This window comes from Myxocyprinus asiaticus, chromosome 26 (genome assembly GCF_019703515.2).
Source record: "Myxocyprinus asiaticus isolate MX2 ecotype Aquarium Trade chromosome 26, UBuf_Myxa_2, whole genome shotgun sequence".
Lineage (NCBI taxonomy): Eukaryota > Metazoa > Chordata > Actinopteri > Cypriniformes > Catostomidae > Myxocyprinus > Myxocyprinus asiaticus.
In genome coordinates, this window is record NC_059369.1 from 38478324 (window position 1) to 38501227 (window position 22904).

Here is a 22904-nt window from a genome sequence, read left to right on the forward strand (position 1 = left end):
TAAATTATTAGAAAAGATTAATAATAGATGAATCTTGAGCTAAAAATGGTCATTTGTAACGTCACATATCTTTACTGTAATTTTGTATGAAGCTAATATAACCTTGGTGATTAAAATGATCAATTCCTTTCAAAAATATAAAAGTCCATAATAATTCCACACTTTTGGATACTAGCATAATGTATGACTTGGACACTGGATCAATAATATTACATAAATGTTAATTCCTACTCATTTCCCCGATTATCTACGACCAAGCCAATTATTTACTAGTATGCTTGTCATACAAGGCACATTTTCTTCATAATTATATTAAAATGTAACTGCACATTAAATAACATTTACATAAGTAAACAACATCTTGAACATAATTCTAAGATGCTAGAAAAATCAGATGTTTATTTCAAAATAAGCACTGCATTGTCTTACAAAATGCAAAATGTACTGTAGTTTGAACAAAGTTCTCTTTTGTCAGCTAAACAAAGTTTAAGAACTGGTCTGATTAAGAATATCAAACTTTGAGCATGCAAGAATAAATGTTAAAATGGCTGCTACATTAATGCATAAATGATCCTGTAATTTACTGTATCTGTATAACACTTATGAGAAATATTTTGGCTCCGGCAGCTGATACTGAATATGAACTGAAGGATTATATTTTCTGTAAAACAGCTGCTATTACATATTTTCCTATATATGATTGCTTTCCCTTTATAGACTGAAATATCAAAGGTATTGATTTGCTGAGATTTACAGTAGACTTAAGTCAGATATGTTGCAGAAAAGGAGTGTTGTTCATCATCATCATCATCATCATTTCAGAATTTCTCACTGCCGATTGGACTGAAAGGTTTGGATGTTTCCCCCGCCATGAACGCTTCGATCTCTTCAACGGTTCGAGGAACACAAGTCAGCAATTCCACACCATCAGCTGTTACGGCAATATCATCTTCAATACGCACCTGGACAGAGAGACAGAGACACACGCCTGCTCAGTAATTTGGTAGTTAAATGTCTGAACATTTAGAAATGTATATTACAGTATATAATGTATAATAAAACAATAATGTACAATGTATAATAATATCTGAACACAAAGGGACTCTACTGTTTATATTAAGGGGACTTGGACAACACAGTTGTTTGTAATAATATTAAAATGTTCAGACCCCTCCAAAGCCACGGAAACGAGCCAGAACGTCATTGTTGATGAAGCCGCTCTGTGTGGGAGAGTTCAGCGCTTTCTCCAGCAGGTGGTTGATGAAATAGATTCCAGGCTCCACTGTGAGGACCATCCGCTCCTTTACCTCACGACCCATACGCAGACTCTTCAGTCCTGGTTCGTCAATACGCTCAGTGCCCTGAGGATGAGTAAACAAACAATCAGTCTGAAATACATACAGATTTCAGTTGAATTACAATGGGTGACAAGCAGTCCAACAACCAAGCCAATTGATTTATTGAATTTTTCACAGTGTAATTCAGCTTTGCAAAGAGGCTGTTATAGAAGGATGAGGCAGTTAAAAAATGATTTCTGACACAACAGCAAACCCGCAGCTCGTGTGTGAATGCAGCAACGCGCTGTTACTCTTTTCTCATGTAAAAAGAGAGTTTACACAGAAGTCCTAAATGTGAAGCAGTACAAAACTGTTTAATACTAAAGGTCAGAGAGAACATAGAAAATAGAGGCTGACCGATATTTCAGTTTTACTAATAAAATCGGTGCCGATAGTTGCATTTTGTAACTATCGGTTTTCGGCAAAAAAACTATGCTGCTAGTTGCAGAGGTTTTTTTAAATGTTTTTATTCCTCCGTGTTTTATTCCTCTGTGGCCAAAACCCTTCATCTGGTGAATATATAGGCTACAAATAGCTTAATTTGGTAAATATTCGCATATAAAGCATTGTAACAAAACCAAGACTCTGTCACTATCACTGTTTATGGACTAATACACAATTCTTATTAATGCGAAATGTTATAAAAACAAATAAATAAAAAAAGACATATCAATTGACAAGCAATCACACTTGATCTACTATTAATGAATGATAATCTACTGTTGATGAATTATGGCTCATTTAGTTAGCCCATATGACAATATTTGATGTATAGTGATTCTACCGTAATATATTGTAGATGACTGAAGAGTACATGTTTTGTTTCCCTTATGTTTTTGTGTGAGCTGGAAGCACAGACATTTCAAAATAAGAGTCCCCAGTGTGTTTCGGGCTTGTTTATATTTAAAAGTCCCACGTTAATCCCACAAAGTGGTAGAAGTCCCTGAGTAAAACTGAAAAATACTTTTGAAATTACTGAGCCAGATTTGATGCTTTTGAAATCTCGCAGAATTTGTTGTTGTGTTGTTCTGTTAAAGGGAGTTGAACTGACCTCTGGATAACCTCCTACATCATGGACATCAATGCCCAGCAAGTGACCCAGTCCATGAGGCATGAACACAGCACCCATGTGAACCTTCAGCATGTCCTCCACATTCCCATGCAGGAGTCCGATCTTAACCAGCTCTTCCAGGTGAACCCGGTCTGCCAAACGGTGCATTTCCGTCCACTTCACACCTGACCAGCGACAAGAGACATCAGTGAAGAGATCAAAGACAGCTCTGACCTCAGACTGTCATTAGATGAGGTCATTTTACTCTTGTTGCCTCTCAACCTAATTCAGATTCTTTTTCTTCATTTTTTTTAAGTAGACTTCTTAAATACTTATAAAGCAATAAGTAAGGCTGTGTATTTATACAGATTTCCTGATTCGATTCCAATTTCCCAAGCTCTCGGAATGCCCAATTCCCAGTGTGCTTTTAAGTCCTCGTGGCCGCGTAGTGATTTGCCTCAGTCCGGGTGGTGGAGGACGAATCCCAGTTGCCTCCGCGTCTGAGACCGTCAACCCGCACATCTTATCACGTTGCTTGTTGAGTGCGTTGCCACAGAGACATAGCACGTGTGGAGGCTTCACGCCATCCACCACGGCAACCACGCTCAACTCACCACACGCCCCACTGAGAACGAACCACATTATAGCGACCACAAGGAGTTTACCCCATGTGACTCTACCCTCCCTAGCAACTGGGCCAATTTGGTTGCTTGGGAGACCTGGCTGGAGTCACTCAGCACGCCCTGGGATTTGAACCAGCGAACTCCAGGGGTGGTAGCCAGCGTATTTTACCACTGAGCTACCCAGGCCCCCTCAGCGAATACTTTTAATGATACAGAGGACCTTCTAACTAGGTACATTGATAAAATATTATTTTTACTAATTATATTTTATTTGTTTTTCATCATTTTGGTCACATATTTGCTTATACAAAAATGTACAAATCCATGTATTTCATCACTAAATATTATATTTTGTGACGATTATTGCTTACATGCATAACTTGTGCTATTTACAGATATGAAGAACATGTGCTAAAAATCGGTACTGTTTCTTTAAGAAACCTAGCAGGTCTGTAAAGAGCTGTAACTGAGTGCATTTTAACAAGAGGACTCGAATGGCTTTACCTCAGCCGTGCTGTTGTGTGATTAAAATTAAATGTTTGTTTTTTGTTGATTTTGATCAACAACTGACTGTAAAGAACAGAATGGGTATTAAAAGAGACACTGTTCAATGACAAATGGATTGTGTGGATCTCATCTTTGGACACACATCACACGGATTGAGTCAAAGTACACTTTAACTCTCAACAGGCAGTGAAATGATTTCACTCAATAACTACTTTTTGAGGAATTAGTGGACTATTCCACTCAATAATGGAAAGTAAAATCTGAACATTTACCAGCCAATGGCTAATCATAGACCTTTTTAGTCACATAATGCAAAATTTGGTTGCATATGTGAATGATTTCTCTCATTGTTGTAGAGGGTTGTGCATAGAGTAAAAGACCATTCTTTGTATTAAAGAATCAATATCGAGATTCAAATGAAGATCTTGATGCATTGGAAAATCTATATTTTTACTCAGTCCTAATAAGCAAAGCTGTGTATTGTGATTTGACCACGGTTTAGGGGTGTTCTGGCACAATGTGAAGTGTTAACCATTGTAAAACCATTGAAATGCACAAACATGAGTGGCTTACTTTTAATGAAAGCAATAGCACTGTAACTAAAGGCACCAGTGATCAATAAATAAATATATTTGTTGAGAATAATAATCACATTAAACAATTCTGCAAAAGACTACAAGGGCATTGCACAAGAAATCAACTGTCTAGTGTGTCCATTTTATTCATCCATTTTCATTCAACATGCTGGAATACAACATCACTGTAATAGTCAATGTTTTTGAAATTCTACTTTCTACTTTTTTTTAGCAGCTTTCACAAATAGGTTTTGAGAAATGACAGGTGGTGGATTCAAATTCAGAAGCCGAATTCGAATGCACTACCCTCCAAACAACATCTGTGAGGTTTTTTTTTTTTTGGACAAGACAGTCTAATTTCATACCTGGTTTGATTGCGGCCATCACAGCTCTGGAGGACTTGAGCACGGCTTCATAAATAGCTCTCTGGTCTGGAGTGAACTTGCCATTGGCCGGGAAGGAGCAGGTGATGTCAGAGGAGTAGCAGTAATATTCTCCACCCATGTCAAACAGACTGTCAGAAAAACAATAAGGTAGCAAAATTATTCCCTTTAACGCAGGCCTGGGATCAGTTATGTATAGAAATGTATTAGCAAAAGAACTGACTGTAATTACTGCTAATTATTGCTTTAGTAATCATGCCAAGTACTGTAATGTTAAGAGTTCACAATCACTAAGGGCAACATTAACTGATTCACTGTGCTTTTGGACTTGGACGTTTTATCAGAAAGATGTAAATATAGCATTAGTAGCTTTCTGATTGAATGTAGATGAAACGTTAACAAATAAAAGTACATGACTGATCTAGTCAGATTTTCACATCATTACTTAAATTTGTTAAAAAGGTATCCAAATTCTGAAAAAAAAAACCCTGTATCTATTTCACGGCCACCAGGGGGAGGTGTGGCACTGCTAATAATCTTCATTACGCTTGTGTTTCCTGTAGTGTTTGTATGTGCACACAAACAGTATGTGAAGTGTTCATCAGTAAAGCTACTGTGTGAATATTGAGGTGCTCTGTCAAGAATATATCCATCTGTACACTGTGTGTTATTCAAAACATATATCAATCAAGACAAATATCCAAATGTATTGACTAAAATTATCATTTAAAAAATATGGCATAGATCAAATATTATTTAAGTTCAAAAGAAGGATGTAAACTCTCACTCACCACATGTCTCCGTCCTGGATGGTTTTGTCATTTGGTGATCCAGCATGTCCGTAATGCAGAACTGAACAATTATTCCCACTGTTGAAATTTTTGCGTGTTTTTATTTAATTTGCATGCAACGAAAATGTGTAAAAACCATCTTAAAATGATAGTTCACATAAAAATGAAAATTCTCATAATTTACTCATCCTCCTGGCATCCCAGATGTGTATGACTTTCTTTCTTCTGCAGAACACAAATATTTCAGCTTAGCAGTGAATGGGTGCCAACATTTTGAAGCTCCAAAATCTGCATAAAGGGAGCATAAAAGTAATCCATATGACTCAAGTAGTTAAATCCATTACTTCTAAAGCAATATGATAGTGTGGGTGAGAAACAGATCAATATTTAAGTCATTTTTTATCATAAATTCTCCTCCCTGCCCAGTAGGGGGTGATATGCATGAAGAATGTAAATCACCAAAAACAGTAGAAGGAGAAAGTGAAGGAAAAAGGACTTAAATATTGATCTGTTTTTCACCCACACCAATCATATCACTTCAGAAGATATTGATTTAACCACCAGAGTCGTCTGGATTACTTTTATGTGGCCCATGGTGAATTTTGGAGCTTAGGGACCCACAGAGCTGAGATATTCTTCTAAAAGAAGAAACACCCTGTAGCTCAAGACCAGTTGCCCACTAAAGCTAAACAGGGTTCAGCCTGGTCTGTACCTGGATGGGAGACCTCCTGGGGAAACTAAGGTTGCTGCTGGAAGAGGTATCAGGGAGATCAGCAGGGGGTGCTCACCCTGCGGTCTGTGTGAATCCTAATGCCCCAGTATATTGATGGGGACACTATACTGTAAAAAGGCACCATCCTTTGGATAAGAGGTTAAATGGAGGTCCTGACTCCCTGTGGTCATTAAAAATCCCAGGACACTTCTCGAAAAGTGTAGGGGTATAACCCCAGTGTCCTGGCCAAATTCCTCCCATTCGCCCTTATCAATCATGGCCTCCTAATAATCCCCATCCATTAATTGGCTCTATCACTCCACTCTCTCCTCTTCACCAACAGCTGGTGTGTGGTGAGTGTACTGGCGCACTATGGCTGCCGTCGCATCATCCAGATGGATGCTGCACACTGGTGGTGGTTGAGGAGATTCCCCTGTTCACTGTGTAAGGTGCTATGAGTGTAATGTCAGAAAAGCGCTATATAAATGGTCATAAATTAATTAATTCATTCATTCATAAAAATCTTCATTTCTGTTCAGGAGATGAAAGAAAGTCATACACATCTGGGATGGCATAAGGGTTAATGTTGAGAGAATTTTCATTTTTGGGTGAACTAACCCAATAAAATTAAAAAATTTGACCAGAATTATCAACAGAATATCACTGAATTCCAAACAAACCTCATTGTAGATCTTAATATCATCTAACACACAGTAAGCCCAGTCGATCAGAACATCTAGGCTGTATATGTAAAGCATCATAAGGCTTCAGGAGACTCAAATCATATGAACTGCTTTTATGATACTTTATTGCTATTTTTTGGAGCTTGGAGCTTCCATTGTATGTATCCGTATCAGATGCTTGGAGGAGCTCCTGGAGGACAAATTCACTGCCTCAGTGGAACAAATGTAATGATTTTCACTCCATCTGTGTTATTGCACTGTAAGGTGTTGTGCTACTTTGTGTAACGCTCGCTAAAAACAGCAGTAATTACCGCAACAAGCTCTGAATGCTGTGTGAGCACTTTTATTTTCCATACGTGGCTAATTTGCGAGTTAAGAAAGTTTTGAATTATTTTGTTTGTGTTTGGGTTACCTTCCACAGATGCAGGTGTACGAAGTGTGACGCATCCCTCCACGAGAGTAACAGTAATGCTGGAAGAGACTGAAACACACACATCACTAAGTAAATTCACATTGATTTCACATGTGCATCAAGACTTATCACAATAATTGTTAAGAATATTTCCAGGTCATATTATACCCCTAATTCATAAGAAATAAACTACAAATTATATTTTGCATAAAGAAATTGAATGGTGCATGGTGACATTACTTGCATGACAATTAAGCACATTTTCTCCATAAATTCATAAAGCTCTGTCAGCCCTGCGTGTGTTTGCTCCCAAATTATTTATTTTGCAGCCGCACAGAGTCTGAGCTTTAATTAAAGCATAACAAGCTGCCATCAGGATGACAGTGAGTGAGTGAGTGAGGTATTGATGCAGCCACCACATGACACAAACCATCATGACACATCAAACTATTCAAGGAAGAGGTCTATATAACAGTGAGATGCTCTCCTCTTCTAATGGAGTAAACAACGACCAAGCTGGAGTAAAGACATCTCTGACTCTTCTGCGGCCTGTGTGTGTATTCACTAATGTGATCATTAGATCCTCTTTCTAAAGTCTGTTTTCTGGTAGATCAGCTCGGGTGAAAAAGTGACCATTTTCTCTTTCTTAAAGGTGCCGCAAGCAAATTTTCCATGGAAAAGTATGCAAATATTTTTCCTACTCCCTCAAAGATATTAATGAATTAAGTGTCCTGATATATCTCACCGGTCTCTGCGACAGCTGCAGACAAAAAATGTGTCCGCGGATCGCAGATATTGATGCTTTTCACCTCATAGCGTTGTATTTGAAATGGATCATTGAGGCTATTATTCATAATGTTTTTCAGTTGATGGTGCTATTGTGCCACTGTTGAATTTGACAGCCACAGGAACAATCAATGCTGCTCTTTTTCTCGGTTTTGGTCTCAAAATTATCTTTGGAGGATAGGGTTTTGGAATGAGGGAGCGTGGCTAATACAACGACTCAGTCACGTGAAAGCTTCAGAATGCTAAAACAGCACCTTTAATACACATTTCTTTTCTTACTGCGCACCATTCATCATCAGTGCATGCTACTCCAAAGATAAATAAAATTGTCTTCGTAGTCTTTCATCAAACTTTAATAACTTGCATTCACATAAACAATGGTTAATGCGATTCGGTGGTTGCATTTTCGCCCAAAAATAAAATTTTTACTCTACAGACGGTTAGGTTTAGGATTAAGATAATATGCATTCCTGTTGACTGTATTACATCATTTACAACTAAAAATACAACTCACTTTTGGCACCACACTGTGGACGTTTCACCCAGAAACTGGAGCTCACACCTGTCCACGCGTTCAACAATACTTCCAGCATCGGCCTTTAGGAGAGATTTAAATTTAAGTAAGTAAGTTTACTTAACAAGTAAGTAAATTTGTGACCATGTCAACACCTTGGTACAGACTTTTAGATTTCCTTGCTTCTATTCAAGCATATAAGATGCTCTTTGGAACATTGTCAAATCATAATGGGATAACATGGATCATCAGGTTTTGTTCATGCCAGCTCGAATGGATGGTGGTATTAAAGCAAAAGGGGGACATAAAGTACCAAATACTAATGTTAATTTTCAATTCAGCTTTCCACTTAAATTGTTAGGCTGATAGTGTAATTTGTAATGGAAAAAAATGAGGAAAAATAAAGCAAAATTTCATAAGTAGACCGTAAGTAAAGAGCAAACAGCAACTGATCAAGCTGCAGTTAATTTTAGCCCCTGCCAAATTAAATCATTCAAAAGCAGAATTAAAAGTTCACAGCGCGTGTCAGAGCATGTGTAAAGGTCACATCACATGCATTTAATTGGCTGATTTCAGCAGATTTGTTCTGATGACCATGAAAATTCTGATGGGTTTGTTTCCTGTTATGAGTAAATATAGTTACCGATAAGGGGAATTTGCCCTTCAGGGTTTTATTTTCTCAAAAGATTCCGTTTATCAGAATGAGAATATATACTATTACATATATAATATATGATCCAGCTATGGCCATGCTGTACTCTTCAACATACACAATCACAATTGGGGGACTGGTTTTGTTTCTATACATCTAATTATCTCACTTTGAAGTAGATAATTTAATTAGTAGAGTTAAGGCAAGCATCACTATTTCTATTGCTCATACAGTGATCTGAACAAACCCCTTACCCTATGATTACATTTTGTAATGTAACTCACCCTGCATTGTTTGTGCAACAGACATGAATGATACCCCAAATCACGTAGCTTCTTGAGAAGAGGTGTGCTTTTACTTTTCCAAGCAATCAGACAATCTTGTATGTTCTTCACTTGGTGGATGATAAAACGAACGTAAAAATCCCATAGACTTACATTGAAGACGGTATCCGAGCCATACAGTTGTGCTCAAAAGTTTGCATACCCTTGGAGAATTGGTAATATATGTACCATTGTTAAAGAAAACATGAGTGAGCAGGCAAAACACACTTCTTTTATTTCTTATGGGATTCATATTCAACTGTAGGTTATAACAGAATGGCACAATCATAAAACAAAACATGGCAACAAAGAAAAAAAAATGAAATGTCCCCTGTTCAAAAGTCTGCATACCCTTAGTTCTTAATACTGTGTATTGCCCACCTTTAGCATCAATGACAGTGTGCAGTCTTTTGTAATAGTTGTCTATGAGGCCCCAAATTCTTGCAGGTGGTATAGCTGCCCATTCATCTTGGCAAAATGCCTCAAGGTCATGCAAAGTCTTTGGTCGTCTTGCATGAACCGCACATTTGAGATCTCCCCAGAGTGGCTCGATGATATTAAGGTCAGGAGACTGTGATGACCACTCCACAACCTTCACCTTTTTCTGCTGTAACCACTGGAGGGTTAACTTGGCCTTGTGCTTAGGGTCATTGTCAAGCTGGAAAGTCCAAGAGCGTCCCATGCGCAGCTTTCGTGCAGAAGAATGCAAATTGTCTGGCAGTATTTTCTGATAACATGCTGCATTCATCTTGCCATCAATTTTCACAAGATTCCCCGTGCCTTTAGAGCTCACACACCCCCAAAACATCAGTGAGCCACCACCATGCTTCACACTGGGGATGGTATTCTTTTCACTATAGGCCTTGTTGACCCCTCTCCAAACATAGCGCTTATGGTTGTGACCATAAAGCTCTATTTTGGCCTCGTCACTCCAAATCACAGTGTGCCAGAAGCTGTGAGGCGTGTCAAGGTGTTGTCGGGCATATTGTAACCAGGCTTTTTTGTGGCATTGGCTTCTTTCTGGCAACTCGACCATGCAGCTCATTTTTGTTCAAGTATCGTCATATTGTGCTCCTTGAAACAACCACACCGTCTTTTTCCAGAGCAGCCTGTATTTCTCCTGAGGTTACCTGTGGGTTTTTCTTTGTATTCTGAACAATTCTTCTGGCAGTTGTGGCTGAAATCTTTCTTGGTCTACCTGACGTTGGCTTGGTATCAAGAGATCCCTGAATTTTCCACTTCTTAATAAGTGACTGAACAGTACTGACTGGCATTTTCAAGGCTTTGGATATCTTTTTATATCCTTTTCCATCTTTATAAAGTTCCATTACCTTGTTATGCAGGTCTTTTGACAGTTCTTTTCTGCTCCCCATGGCTCAGTATCTAGCCTGCTCTGTGCATCCACGTGAGAGCTAACAAACTCATTGACTATTAATACACAGGCACTAATTGCAATTTAAAAAGCCACAGGTGTGGGAAATTAACATTTAATTTCCATTTAAACCTGTGTGTGTCACCTTGTGTGTCTGTAACAAGGCCAAACATTCAAGGGTATGTAAACTTTTGATCAGGGCCATTTTGTGATTTCTGTTATCTTTATGATTTAAAAAGGAGCCAAACAACTATGTGATAATAAATGGCTTCATATGATCACTATCCTTAAATAAAAGCCAGTTTTATTTTGCACAATCAGTCATATTTTCAAAATCAATGCCAAAATTTCACAATTTCTGCAAGGGTATGCAAACTTTTGAGCACAACTGTATCTAGAGATCAGAATATCATAGGTAAAAAATAAATAAATAGAAAACAACAGTGTCTACAAATTCAGCCAACATTTGAAAACCACTTCACAATAACTCCAAATAAGCAGCGCATAATATTAAGAGCATGCCATGCACTTGTAATCATAAGGCTGCATTTACCAACAGCAGCAATATCTTGCACAGCACTTCATATAAAATGCTGGCCCAGAACAGCACACTCAGAGGACTGAGCCTAGTTAAGGGAGAAGGTTTTTTTATTTGAAACATCCATTTTCCTGACATTCCAGACTATTCCTCTGTAAAGGGATATCCTGCAGCACTGGCATTAAGGGGTGGCATCGCTGCAACATGCCAAACTCGGCAATGATCTCAAGCCAACACGTCGCCTTGCCGCACGGCTGAGGGAGACTTTCCGCTTTCATGCAATAAAAGTCTTATGAGAGACAGTCAAACCTGCCACAGAACACTTGAAACAAGACCAGTCCAATATTTCCAATTTAATCAGTTCATTAAAATAAATTCTCAATCTGAATTAATTACCTCTCACCCAACATCTCATATTTTATGCAGTAATACTGTTTCTATAACTAAGACTGGAATAGAATATTAAGAACTACAATATATCACGTTTACAAACAGAGAGAAATACATTTATTAATTGGGGCATTTTCAAAAAACAATGTGTGACCCCTTTTTGAAGCCCTATTCTTTATTCACTTTCATGATTTGTAAAGAGTGGCCAGGCAGTTCTTCAAGAAAGAAAGTAATACGGATTTGGAACGACATATGGATGAGTAAATATTGACAGAATTGTGATTTCTGGGTGAACTATTTCTTTAAAATATTGTTTATGTAGGCAGCTAGCTATGGTTTTAAAGGAAATACAATGTACTATGATAACAAGAAACATGGTGCCGGAAGTCCCATAGAGCTCTGGTTTTGGAGTTATGTCACACCTGGAAAGAACATCATAGGTGGATCTATCAAACATGTGACCGCAAAGAGAAGGAGCAACATTACACAGTCTCACCATCTGCACTCCCTCTTAAATGAACAATCATGCAGCTGCCTTCGTATGCGGCAGAAACAGCACTTGAACATTGGGCCAGTTTCTTGTTTTAAACCCTGTCATGTTGTTCAGTTCCACCCAGTTCATCTGTTCCATGAATGCTGTTCTAGACACATGCAATAAGTAGAACTCATTCACAGGAGTGAAGCTCCATAATTCATTCGCCTGTGAATGTGTAATGATTCCGTTTGATCGTGTCTTAAAAGAAAAGTTCACCCAATAATGAAAATTCCGTCATTATTTACTCACCCTAATGTTGTTCCAAATCCTGTATGACTTTTTTTCTTTTCAAAAGGAGGAATTTTGGGGTGCTCTTTTCAATACAATGAGACTGAATGATAACAGACACTATCAAATCGTCTAATATATTTTAAATAGCTTCGAAACGACTCTTCAGTTGTTATTCATGGAAAATCTTCCCCTCTAGTTTTATTTTATGATAAACACTGATACTTCAGCTGTAGTTTGACACTTTTATGGTGTTCGTTGCCATGAAAAAAAGCAATCTATAGTTGCTCTATATAAAATTTTTCAAACTGACTCTTACGCACCCCTTTCTACTGTACATTTTGCTGCAGTTTCCTGGTGAAATGAACACTAGAGGCGCTACAACAACTGTGCGTTTTATTCATTGTCACACAAACCACGAGTACAATTGCTGATTATGACTTTATAAAAATGCATTTTTCACTCTATTACTCACCCCCTGCTATGTTATGATATAAAAACACTTTTACATTAATACATGATTTGAAAAACGATACATTTTAACACATGAATTACAGACCCACCTACATATTCACACTTATTCCTATACCATTATATTGCATTGGCACCTGATAGAGCGTTGGACTTTGGACTCAACGACCTCGGTTCATGTCCAACCAAAGATGCACGAAAGTGAAAAAAGGCATAGAAGTGACATAAAATTACGTGGCTGCCTCTATGAATGTGTTTTTTTCATTTCTAATTTGCATTTTAAAACACTATTGGTTAGGGTTAGGTGTAGGTTAAAGGTAAGGATGTCTGTTTTGTTAAACTCTAATTTATCTTTTCAGACACTTTTGGTTAGGTTTAGGGTGAAGTTTTAGGTTAGAGAGGTATGTTTTACTTATTAAAACCTCCATTTAAAATTCACCTTAAAAACATCATCTGATTGCAACCTCATTTTGCTAGGCTTTGGCACCCCCTGCTGGACATTTCACTTGGAAACTGCAGCCAAACCTGTATTGAAGCACGTAATTTCAGTTTTGAAAAAACACTGCAACGCTCAAGTAAATTTCAGGCTGGGAAAAAGCATCATGAACGATCTGCTAAACTTCTTTTGTGTTTCACGAAATAAAGAAAATCATATAACTTGTGACAGATTTCATTTTTAGGTGAACTTTTCCTTTAATCATCAATGAGCAGAAATTAAATCAATTTTGTATATCAAAAAGGTCAAACTTATAATGACCCACACAAAGACTGTCACTCAAGTCCCATGATGTATTTCTGCATTACACAGTGCTCAAACAGAGGGCGAATGCTCGTGTTCATACAGATTTCTATATATAAAAATAAAACTCAATTAAGGAAAAAGCAGCAGATGGCATAGAGGGATCAGGTTGGATAATCCTATCTCAGTCAAGTAAATCCAAATCAAATGCCATGTTTGTGGCCGGTTAGAGTGACATTTCCCACCGGTAACCTGGGACAGCTGTTTGTCATCACTTGGATTAGCATTTTTAGGACAAGCCATGCCGTACTCCACTTAAATTTCAACTGGAATTATCCGCGGTCAGACTTATTTTCATCTGAAGGGATTCTGTGCTAAACCCAAACATTTTAGCTGAATAAAACTATTCCACTTATTATGCAAGGAAATCTTAACAGGATAATTACAGCGAAACAGCGTTTCCATGTCAAGGACGCATCAAATTCTAATGACACTTTAGAATGGGAATATGAAAAAATATGAAAAATTACAAACAAAATTTCGAAGTCAACACATTAACACGTGATTACTTAAATATATTTAATGCAGTTAAGTATTAAAAATGCAGTTAGCACATTTATTCAGTTTGCCAGTTTAACCATATAATTCTGTTCTGTGTGATTTCTAAAAGTCATTAGCAGTGTACTGTTTAATAGGCATATTTAATTATCATCAAAGAAGTCATGAAATTATTGCATAGTAATAATTGCATATCTGCATTGCATTTTTCTTGCATTCTTAAGAAATACAGAATCTGTATTTTCTGTGCAAGATATAGAGAGCAAAAAACAAAACAAAAATCCATTTGAATCCAAATGAATTGTGTAATGTTTTACTAAATTAAATTAATAAAACTTAAAATATTTATCTTTTTTAATTATTAATTCAATTTGAAGACTTTTTTTTATATATATATATATTTTTTTAGTGAATTTCCTTAGGTGGTATATTCATACAAAACACTGGCTGTTAAGTCATTGATGAACTGGGCAGTGAGGCAGCAAGACAGCTGCCTTAGGTTTCAGAACCAGCCTTGATCACTTAAGACGGTTGTTATTACCAGGTGTAAATGGGGTCAATACTTTCTCTCTCTCTCTCTCTCTCTCTCTCTCTCTCTCTCTATTCTCTGGGCGCTCTTTTCCTTTCTCACTTCTTTTAAAATCATTATCCCTTCTTTCTTTCCATCTCTGTCCTTCTCAATCTCTCTCGTTTCCTTGGAGGATCACTAGAGTAAATACAGTGGGATATTGCGGTAATTAGTGACTCTGGGGCCCTTCCGTCTGCATTTCACAGCAAATTCTGCACGCTTACATCACCCTTAAATATGTGCTTTAACAAGATGTCTTTATGTTCAGACAAACTGCAATAAAAGTAAATGAGGTATGCAGTTTTAATACAAGGTTACTGCTGGAAAGACCAGACAGTTGAGCGTAAGATTACACTGAACACAGCGGAAGAGTAAATTAGAATAATGATTGAAACTGGAGTCCGGGTGACCGGCTAAGAATAACCTTATGATGCACTAAGGACCGTATTTACGGGATTCTCGGGTAAATACGGAAATGGTGCCTGACATTAAAGAACATTGGGGCTAAAGAGCAGCAGACACAGAAACAAGAGAGACTTGGAGAGAAACAAGAGAGACTGAAAATCATTCAAGAGGTCAACATGATTTTTAAAGCCTTCTTCATGTAGCCTTTCATATTTTAGGTTGTTTTTGGCCTGTTCTAAATCATAAAGTCAACATGAAATCTAAAGCACTGTTTACACCTGGTATTAAGATCCGTCTCGGTCACAAGTGATCTGATCACAAGTGGTCAGGCCAGACACACCGACAACTAACATACTGCCTAACATTTCATTCTTCACAGAAGTTATGTGGATCTTGTACAACATAAGGATGAGTAAATAAGGACAGAATTTTATTTTTATTTTTGGGTGAAACATCCTCTTTAATTTGTCTTATATATCTGTGATTCCACCAGACTATTTGGGTGAAAATAGCTGCACTGTGTGGCAGATACTATTTACACTGGGGTGCAAATAGACACTCTGTATATTATTAACCAACACAAATTTTCGAAATTTTCGTGGCCTAGGTTACTAATCTAAAAGAGGAGAAATACAGTCTATTATAATCAGTGTTATACTAATACATCTTCTACAATGTAATTCGATTACTGTACTAATTACTCTGTCTGAAAAGTAATTGCATTACTTATTACTAATTGCTTTCTAAAACCCTTATTAACCTCGACCAGATGAAAAATACAAGGATAGACATGAAACTGTTCTTTCAATTCTTTCAAATATACATTATTCATGAACTGGCCAAAGAATATAAGGGGGCAGCATTAAATTAGAAAACATATATTTTCGAATCCAGGGCATGCTGAGTGACTCCAGTCAGGCTTCCTAAGCAACCAACTGGCCCGGTTGCTCGGGTGGGTAAAGTCACGTTGGGCTAACCTCCTCGTGGTCACTATAATGTGGTTCTCGCTCTTGGTGGGGTGCGTGGTGAGTTGTGCTTGGATGCCACGGAGAATAACGTAAAGCCTCCACACACGCTAGGTCTCCGCGGTAATGCGCTCAACAAGCCACGTGATAAGATGCGCGGATTGACGGTCTCAGATGTGGTGGCAACTGAGATTCGTTCTCTGCCACCCGGATTGAGGCAAGTCACTACGCCACCACGAGGATTTAGAGCACATTGGGAATTGGGCAATCCAAATTGGGGAGAAAAGGGGAGAAAATAAAAAAATAAAATAATAATAATAATATATATATATATATATATATATATATATATATATATATATATATATAAAACACGTTAAATTTAAATTTTAAATTCAATATTGTTTTATACAGAATTGTTCTATAGACTATAAAGTATTTAACATAATTACTTCAGAAGTATCTGTAATTAAATTTTACAGATTAAATTTAACTTTTTTCAATGAAAAAGTAATTTAATTACAGTAATTAATTACTTAGTAATGGCATTACACCCAACACTGGCTATAACCCACCTTTTTTGTTTTCTCTATGTGAATGCAGAACTTTGTCATTTTTTGGGCCACAAGTCCTTTTATTTCCACAATGAATCTTTGCTTGTGGTAGCTAATTATTACTGTAGGCTACCTCCCCACTCGCTTTCATTCTCAACATCTATAATGTTCTGTATTCGTGATCAGGATGTCTTATAATAGGCCTATTTGACAAAATCCATCTTACATTTTATATGTTATGCTCATGATTGAGTGGTTTTGGAGCAACGTAAATGCTGATGTCCTGACTTTCCAAAAAAAAAAAAAAAACGCTCCCCTATGAAAATCCTGCTGTTTCACTTCTATTCCGCAACATTCATGTTCACTGATCGGGACGATTGGGACCACAGTCGGCCACGATGTGTATCGTACAGTCTGACATAATGTCGCACAGAGTGCCATGGCAATCTCAATGCATTTCTATCGTACAGTCTGACAAGTAACAATCTTAAAGGACTGTAAAAATTCTGCAATATATAGCGGGCTTAAAGGGCTAACCAACAGATGTCGCTGCGGTGGCATGGGTGTAACATTCTGGTTCAGGAGCAGAGGTAACAGTTACAAAATATTCATTAAAGTCAATTATGCACCACCGCGCAGAGAACAGTGTGTTCTTCAGTGGAGTGTGTGCGTTGTGGAAGTCAGGAGGAACTTGGCAGAATCCTCCATTAAAGCTTGGCGAGGAGTAGGGTGTCAAGCGGACAATGCGAGCAACAGCTGATCTGCAGATCCCTGGCACATGGGCATAGATAGGAATTCCTTTGTGGATTTCCAGGCTGAACTCAGTGAAGACTGGTAGGCAAACCACAACCTGAACAATGCGGGCAAACCAACGTGAAAAATAATTCCCACCGGGCCTGCCTAGAGTTGAGACATTTGGTGCTATGAATATACTCTAGGTTCTTATGATCTGTCCAGACCACGAAAGGTACCGCCAAACCCTCTAACCACCTCCACCACGAACTGATTTGCGGGATCTGGAGTAATTAGAATAGGTGCGGTAGAAAACCGCTGTAATTTTGAAAAAGTGTCCTCGGTGGGGGCCTGGGTAGCTCAGCGAGTATCGATGCTGACTACCACCCCTGGAGTCGCGAGTGACTCCAGCCATGTCTGCTAAGCAACCAAATTTGCCCGGTTGCTAGGGAGGGTAGAGTCACATGGGGTAACCTCCTCGTGGTCACGATTAGTGGTTCTCGCTCTCAATGGGGCACGTGGTAAGTTGCGCGTGGATCGCGGAGCCGAGAGCGAATTCAGCCATCCCCGAGGCGGAGAAGTGCCAGGGAGCAATTTGACAGCACAGTCGTATGGGCGATTAGGAGGAAGGGTCGCAGTGTGGGACTTGCTGAACACTGCCCTCAACATTGTGATCAATGTATGTCAACGGCACTCTGTATAAGTCTGCTGGTTCATCCTGCAACGAAACACAAGACTGGGCAGGAGAAACAGCAGAGTTAAGACAGACAAAAAGGACTCCAAGCAAGAACAGTGTTGGTTGGCCAATCGATGTGTGGGTTGTGCTTTACCCATCAAGGATGCCCCAACACTACTGGAGCTGATGGAGATAGAATAAGGAGGAATGACATTCCCGGAGATAAATATGACCGGCTCAGTAGAATGAGTGATGACTGACAGTGGTGTTCTGCTCAGGGTATGGGTGTTGATAGGAACGTGGGAAGTTGCCATTTGGATGCTAATTCAAGGTCCATAAAATTACAGTCAATCAAAGCAGAAACAGTATGACAGGCAGATCCAAACTGCAGTCGAGCCAGAAGAAGTGTCCGAAGTCCAGGGGATTTATCCAAAGGTGTTGCTCTTGCCAGTAACCCCTCTCCTACCAATGAGCAATGTCTTTGAATGGACAGGTGGCAGCAAGGTGACACGGGGAAGCCCAATACAGACACAGTCCATTAATAAGATGCCGCTGTTTCTCTCTACGGGAAATTTGAGTCCTGGCGACTTGCATGGGTTCATGATCAGGTCGAGGATCAGACGAGTAGGCTGGCGAGACAGAGCGGGCAGGATGACCTACTGCCATAGCAGGTGAAAAGCAACGTCGGCTGTGATGGTGACGTAGAGCTAGGCGTTGATGGACTCGAAAAGCCAAATCCACCAAATCGAAGCGTGGAGGTAAATCCGATGAATAAATTTCATCCAAAATGTTATCAGAAATCCATGCAGAAAGCGATCTCTCATAGTGTGATCATTCCATCACAAGAAGCAGCAAGAGTGCGAAACTCAATCGTGTAATCCGCAACACGTCGATCTCCTTGGGAAAGTCCACACAAAATCTTTGCCACATTCCAACCTTGAACCAAGCGATCAAACACTTGGCGGAGCGCCGAAATAAATGTTGATAAGAAGCGCAGCAGGGATATCAATTGTCCCACATTGCAGTGCCCCATTCACCAGCCCTACAGGTGAGGAGTGTAATGACACAAGCCACCTTCATGGTGTCCGAGGTGAACGTGGAGGGTTGCAACGTAAAGAACAGGGAACACTGTGAGATGAATGCGCTGCAGGATTCAGCCTCACCTGAATACGGTGTAGGATACGGAATGCGGGCTTCAAAACATCCAGAATACACAGGCGGCATGGGGGCTGGTGATGAAACCTCCCATGGAGATTAAGGAGTCGGAGATGGGCGGAGCTGTTGCACATAGGAGGTGAGATTGGTGAGACGTGAAGCCATCGCTACCAAAGCCAGGTTTGTGGCAGCGATCTGGTCTTGCTGACGTCCCTGCAGAACTACCTGCTGGGAAAGGGCAGAGCGAAGAGTGGAATCCTCCGCTGGGTCCATGTTGTGGGCCGGATTATTCTGTAACGTTCTGGTGCAGGAAAAACGGACCCAAGAGCAGAGGTAACAGTTCCAAAATATTTATTAACAAAGTCAATGATGTGCCACCACGCAGAGAGTAGTGTGTTTGTCAGTGGAGTGTGTGCGTTATGGAAGTCAGGAGGAGCTTGGCAGAATCCTCCGTTGAAGCTTGGCGAGGACTAGGGTGTCCAGCGGACAATGTGAGCAACGGCTGATCTGTAGATCCCTGGCATGCGGGCATAGTTAGGAATTCCTTTGTGGATTGCCAGGCTGAACTTAGCAAAGACTGGAAGGCAAACCACAACAAGACAAGACCAGCTAAACAAGGAGAGCGAGGATAGTACTCAACATAGAATAATAATCCGGCAAATAAACAGAGAAACATGAGGGCTTTATGTAGGGAGTGCAATCAGGCTGGAACAGGTGTAGCTCAACGAGCAGTGGCATGATCGGCGACACCCTGAGAACAATGAACGTTCCCATGGAAATGGTGATCATGCCAGTCGAGCGCGCCTGTGAAACACGAGAGATAGAAAATAACAAAACAAACCTGCGGGCTTACCAGAACTGTGACAGTGGGGTGTAAAGACGGTGTGAGAATGTGTACTATTGTCCTAGAGACTGAGGTTCGAATCCGTGTTTGTCCCATTCTTTTTACCATCTGATTTCCTGTTTCCACTCTTAATATTTCCTTTAATACTACTAAAAATAATAGATAAAAATTGATATAAATGTTGATTTCATCACAGTGATTTGGTCACAGTGAATGTCGAGGAGTGCAGAGAAGGGTTTGATCTGGAGGGGGGGTTCTGTTGATCGCACTTGTTCCTGCGTGAAACCATGGTTACTGTAGTAAAACCAAGGTTATTTTTTCTAAGTTAAGGTTAGGTTTAAGGGTAGAGGTAAATGTAGTGTCTGTGGGACTCTAAAAAAACACAATAAACACACTGCAGTGATGCCCATACTTTGCTATTATTTAAATGTGGGTGCAAATAGTATTTGACAGTATTTGCACCAGGGTGCAATTAGAATTCTACCATTATTTGCACCAGTGTTGGGGTGCAAATAATATCTGCCACTATTTACACTGGGGTGTAAATAGTATATACTGTTATTTGCACCAGGGTGCAATGTGGCTAAAGTCCTGATCGATACGATCGGTGTGTCTCCTCACACACATACACCAGAGCTGAAAGGCTCTCAGCGAAATTAGCAAATCAGATGTTACATTCGCCCGGAGCTGCTGTAAATATGATCACAGGAGGCAGGTCACCTCTAATACTGATCATATAGGCTATCAGAGAATGTTTGATGTAGCTAGGATACACAAATCAGGTTTGATTAAAAGCCAGCACTCGCTTCTGTGTCCTTCTACTTTAAAGTCAATATGAAAGGGCATTCGCAAGCCATTTTACTTCAGTTCTGTGGCGTATATTCAAGTTGACCAGGTTATACAAAAACAAAAAAAACAAAACAAAAAAAAATGTAGCCCGGACTTAATTTTACTTATCAGGAACAAAAAAAAGTGGAGTGGGTGTTCTAACGGAGTTAGACCTGAATGTGAGTTTGTAGTAGACTGTGGAGGACTACTTTTGAGGATTTTTGACTGTGACATGGGGCATGAGTCAAGTTCACTTTCCCAACAGTATGACATCATATTTGTGATAAGTTATTTTATTTTAATTTTAGGTTGCCTTTTTAAGAACTGGCCAAGGACAACAGATGAAAATTAGCCTATATGGCTAACTCTGGCTCATTCACAGTAATTTTTCTGTTGATTAATGAGCGCTGTCTTTGTCATATAAATAAAACAATATATAAAATAAAATAAGAAAAGCATCTCGGCAAGGCAACATGCAGATATTAGACTACCAACTTGCTGCTTTCAGAAAAAAAGAACCTCCACTTTGTAATCACTTTCAGGAATAATCGTACTTTCTTGTTAGCACTAATCAGACGGCGAGATGTCGGCTCAGATCATGTTCTGGCCGATAGTTCCTGACAGCTGAAATTTTGAAGCTCTTTTCATCCTGATTCTGTTACATAAAAGTGAAACTCATGCATAAGCAATCCTATTATGAAACTTATATAATAAATCTAATTATAAAACAGCTAAATGCAATTGGAGGGCATCTCGCAGCAAGCAGAATTTTATCTGCAGCAGAATGCATGAGGGACAGAAATTAAGTGGGAGGGGAAATCATGAGGGGACCGATCTTTTGCTCCGAGAGCTGCTTTCATCAGAAAAAAAAAAGAGCGGCAAATGAATGCAGGAGGAACATGCTCAAACGCTCAGTTTCAGAGAGGAATACTGTAGATTTGAGACTGGGATGTCTCAGATGAGAGATAATATTTTTAGAAGAGTGTGAGGTGACAATGAGTTTGCTCAAATTAAAACAATAATAAATTTTCTCTGAAACCATGCAATGGAGTCATGGAGTGAAGTAAACATGGAATCAAAATTAACACATATTTCTGATATTATTGTGCTCTATTCAATCAGTGCACGTGATTCCAAAGGAAAATATTTTTTTATTCATATTCGTATTATATTATTACAATTTCTCTGATGCGACTTTCCTTTGCATCAGATGTTTTCAAGGCTGCACTGGCTACTGGTTAAGCTGACCAACAGACAAACAGCTAAGGCATTATTTTAGGCTACTTTTGAGATAATGCAGCCTTTTAAAGTTGAGAAAAGTTAATGTAATAAAGGTTACAGTAATAGAGTAACCGTGAAGGTTACAGTAATGGTCTTTCAGGTTTTTCAGGAAGCGAGTAGTCCTCCATAATTCACCGCAAACTCACATTCGCAAACTTAAAAAGGCATTTGGATCTGACTCTATTCTGGGATTGATCTGGGACTCTATTCAATTCTTGATGGATAAAATCAAATCCTGCCCTAAAAAATTTTTTTCTTGCCAATATTCCATTTTATTCAGAAATACTGTATATCACTTTATGGAAGTAAAATGGGTAGCGATTGCGAAATGCCATTTCAAGTTGACTTTTGATTTGTAATTAAGGAGGTGATCTATTTTTGTCAAAAGCTACATTAAGGTCAGATCTAAAAATTATGAACTGTCTGTTGCCTCCACTGTAAATTATCAAAGATACAAATTTTATTCCACACGGTTTCATCTAGCCCAGGAAATTTAACACCACACAATCAAAGTATTTATGATCTCGAACTCTAAAAAGTTTATACAGCAACATGTTATGTGAATAAAAGTCATGGATTTTATGCATTACACTGAGCCTGAAACTTCAAGAGCGCTTTGAGGTAAAGAATTCTGCTTATTATGCGTGTCATTTCTTCAGGGACACAGATACAAGAATACTTAAGCTGTTGAAGGAACATGAATTAATTAGTTAATT

At 38.9% G+C, this 22904-nt stretch overlaps 1 protein-coding gene across 1 annotated transcript in view; it reads right to left on the reverse strand.

The window, feature by feature from the left end:
* Positions 1-371: 371 nt before the first annotated feature.
* Positions 372-22904, reverse strand: part of LOC127416603 (xaa-Pro dipeptidase-like) — a 79719-nt gene continuing 57186 nt past the window's right edge. Inside the window, exons 10-15 of the mRNA XM_051656033.1 lie at positions 7075-7143; positions 5268-5345; positions 4459-4607; positions 2389-2573; positions 1170-1361; positions 372-962 (exon numbers count right to left, since the gene is read on the reverse strand). Of these exons, the coding sequence (XP_051511993.1) occupies positions 819-962; positions 1170-1361; positions 2389-2573; positions 4459-4607; positions 5268-5345; positions 7075-7143 (817 nt within the window). The 3' untranslated portion in view covers positions 372-818. The remainder of the gene's footprint in view (positions 963-1169; positions 1362-2388; positions 2574-4458; positions 4608-5267; positions 5346-7074; positions 7144-22904) is intronic.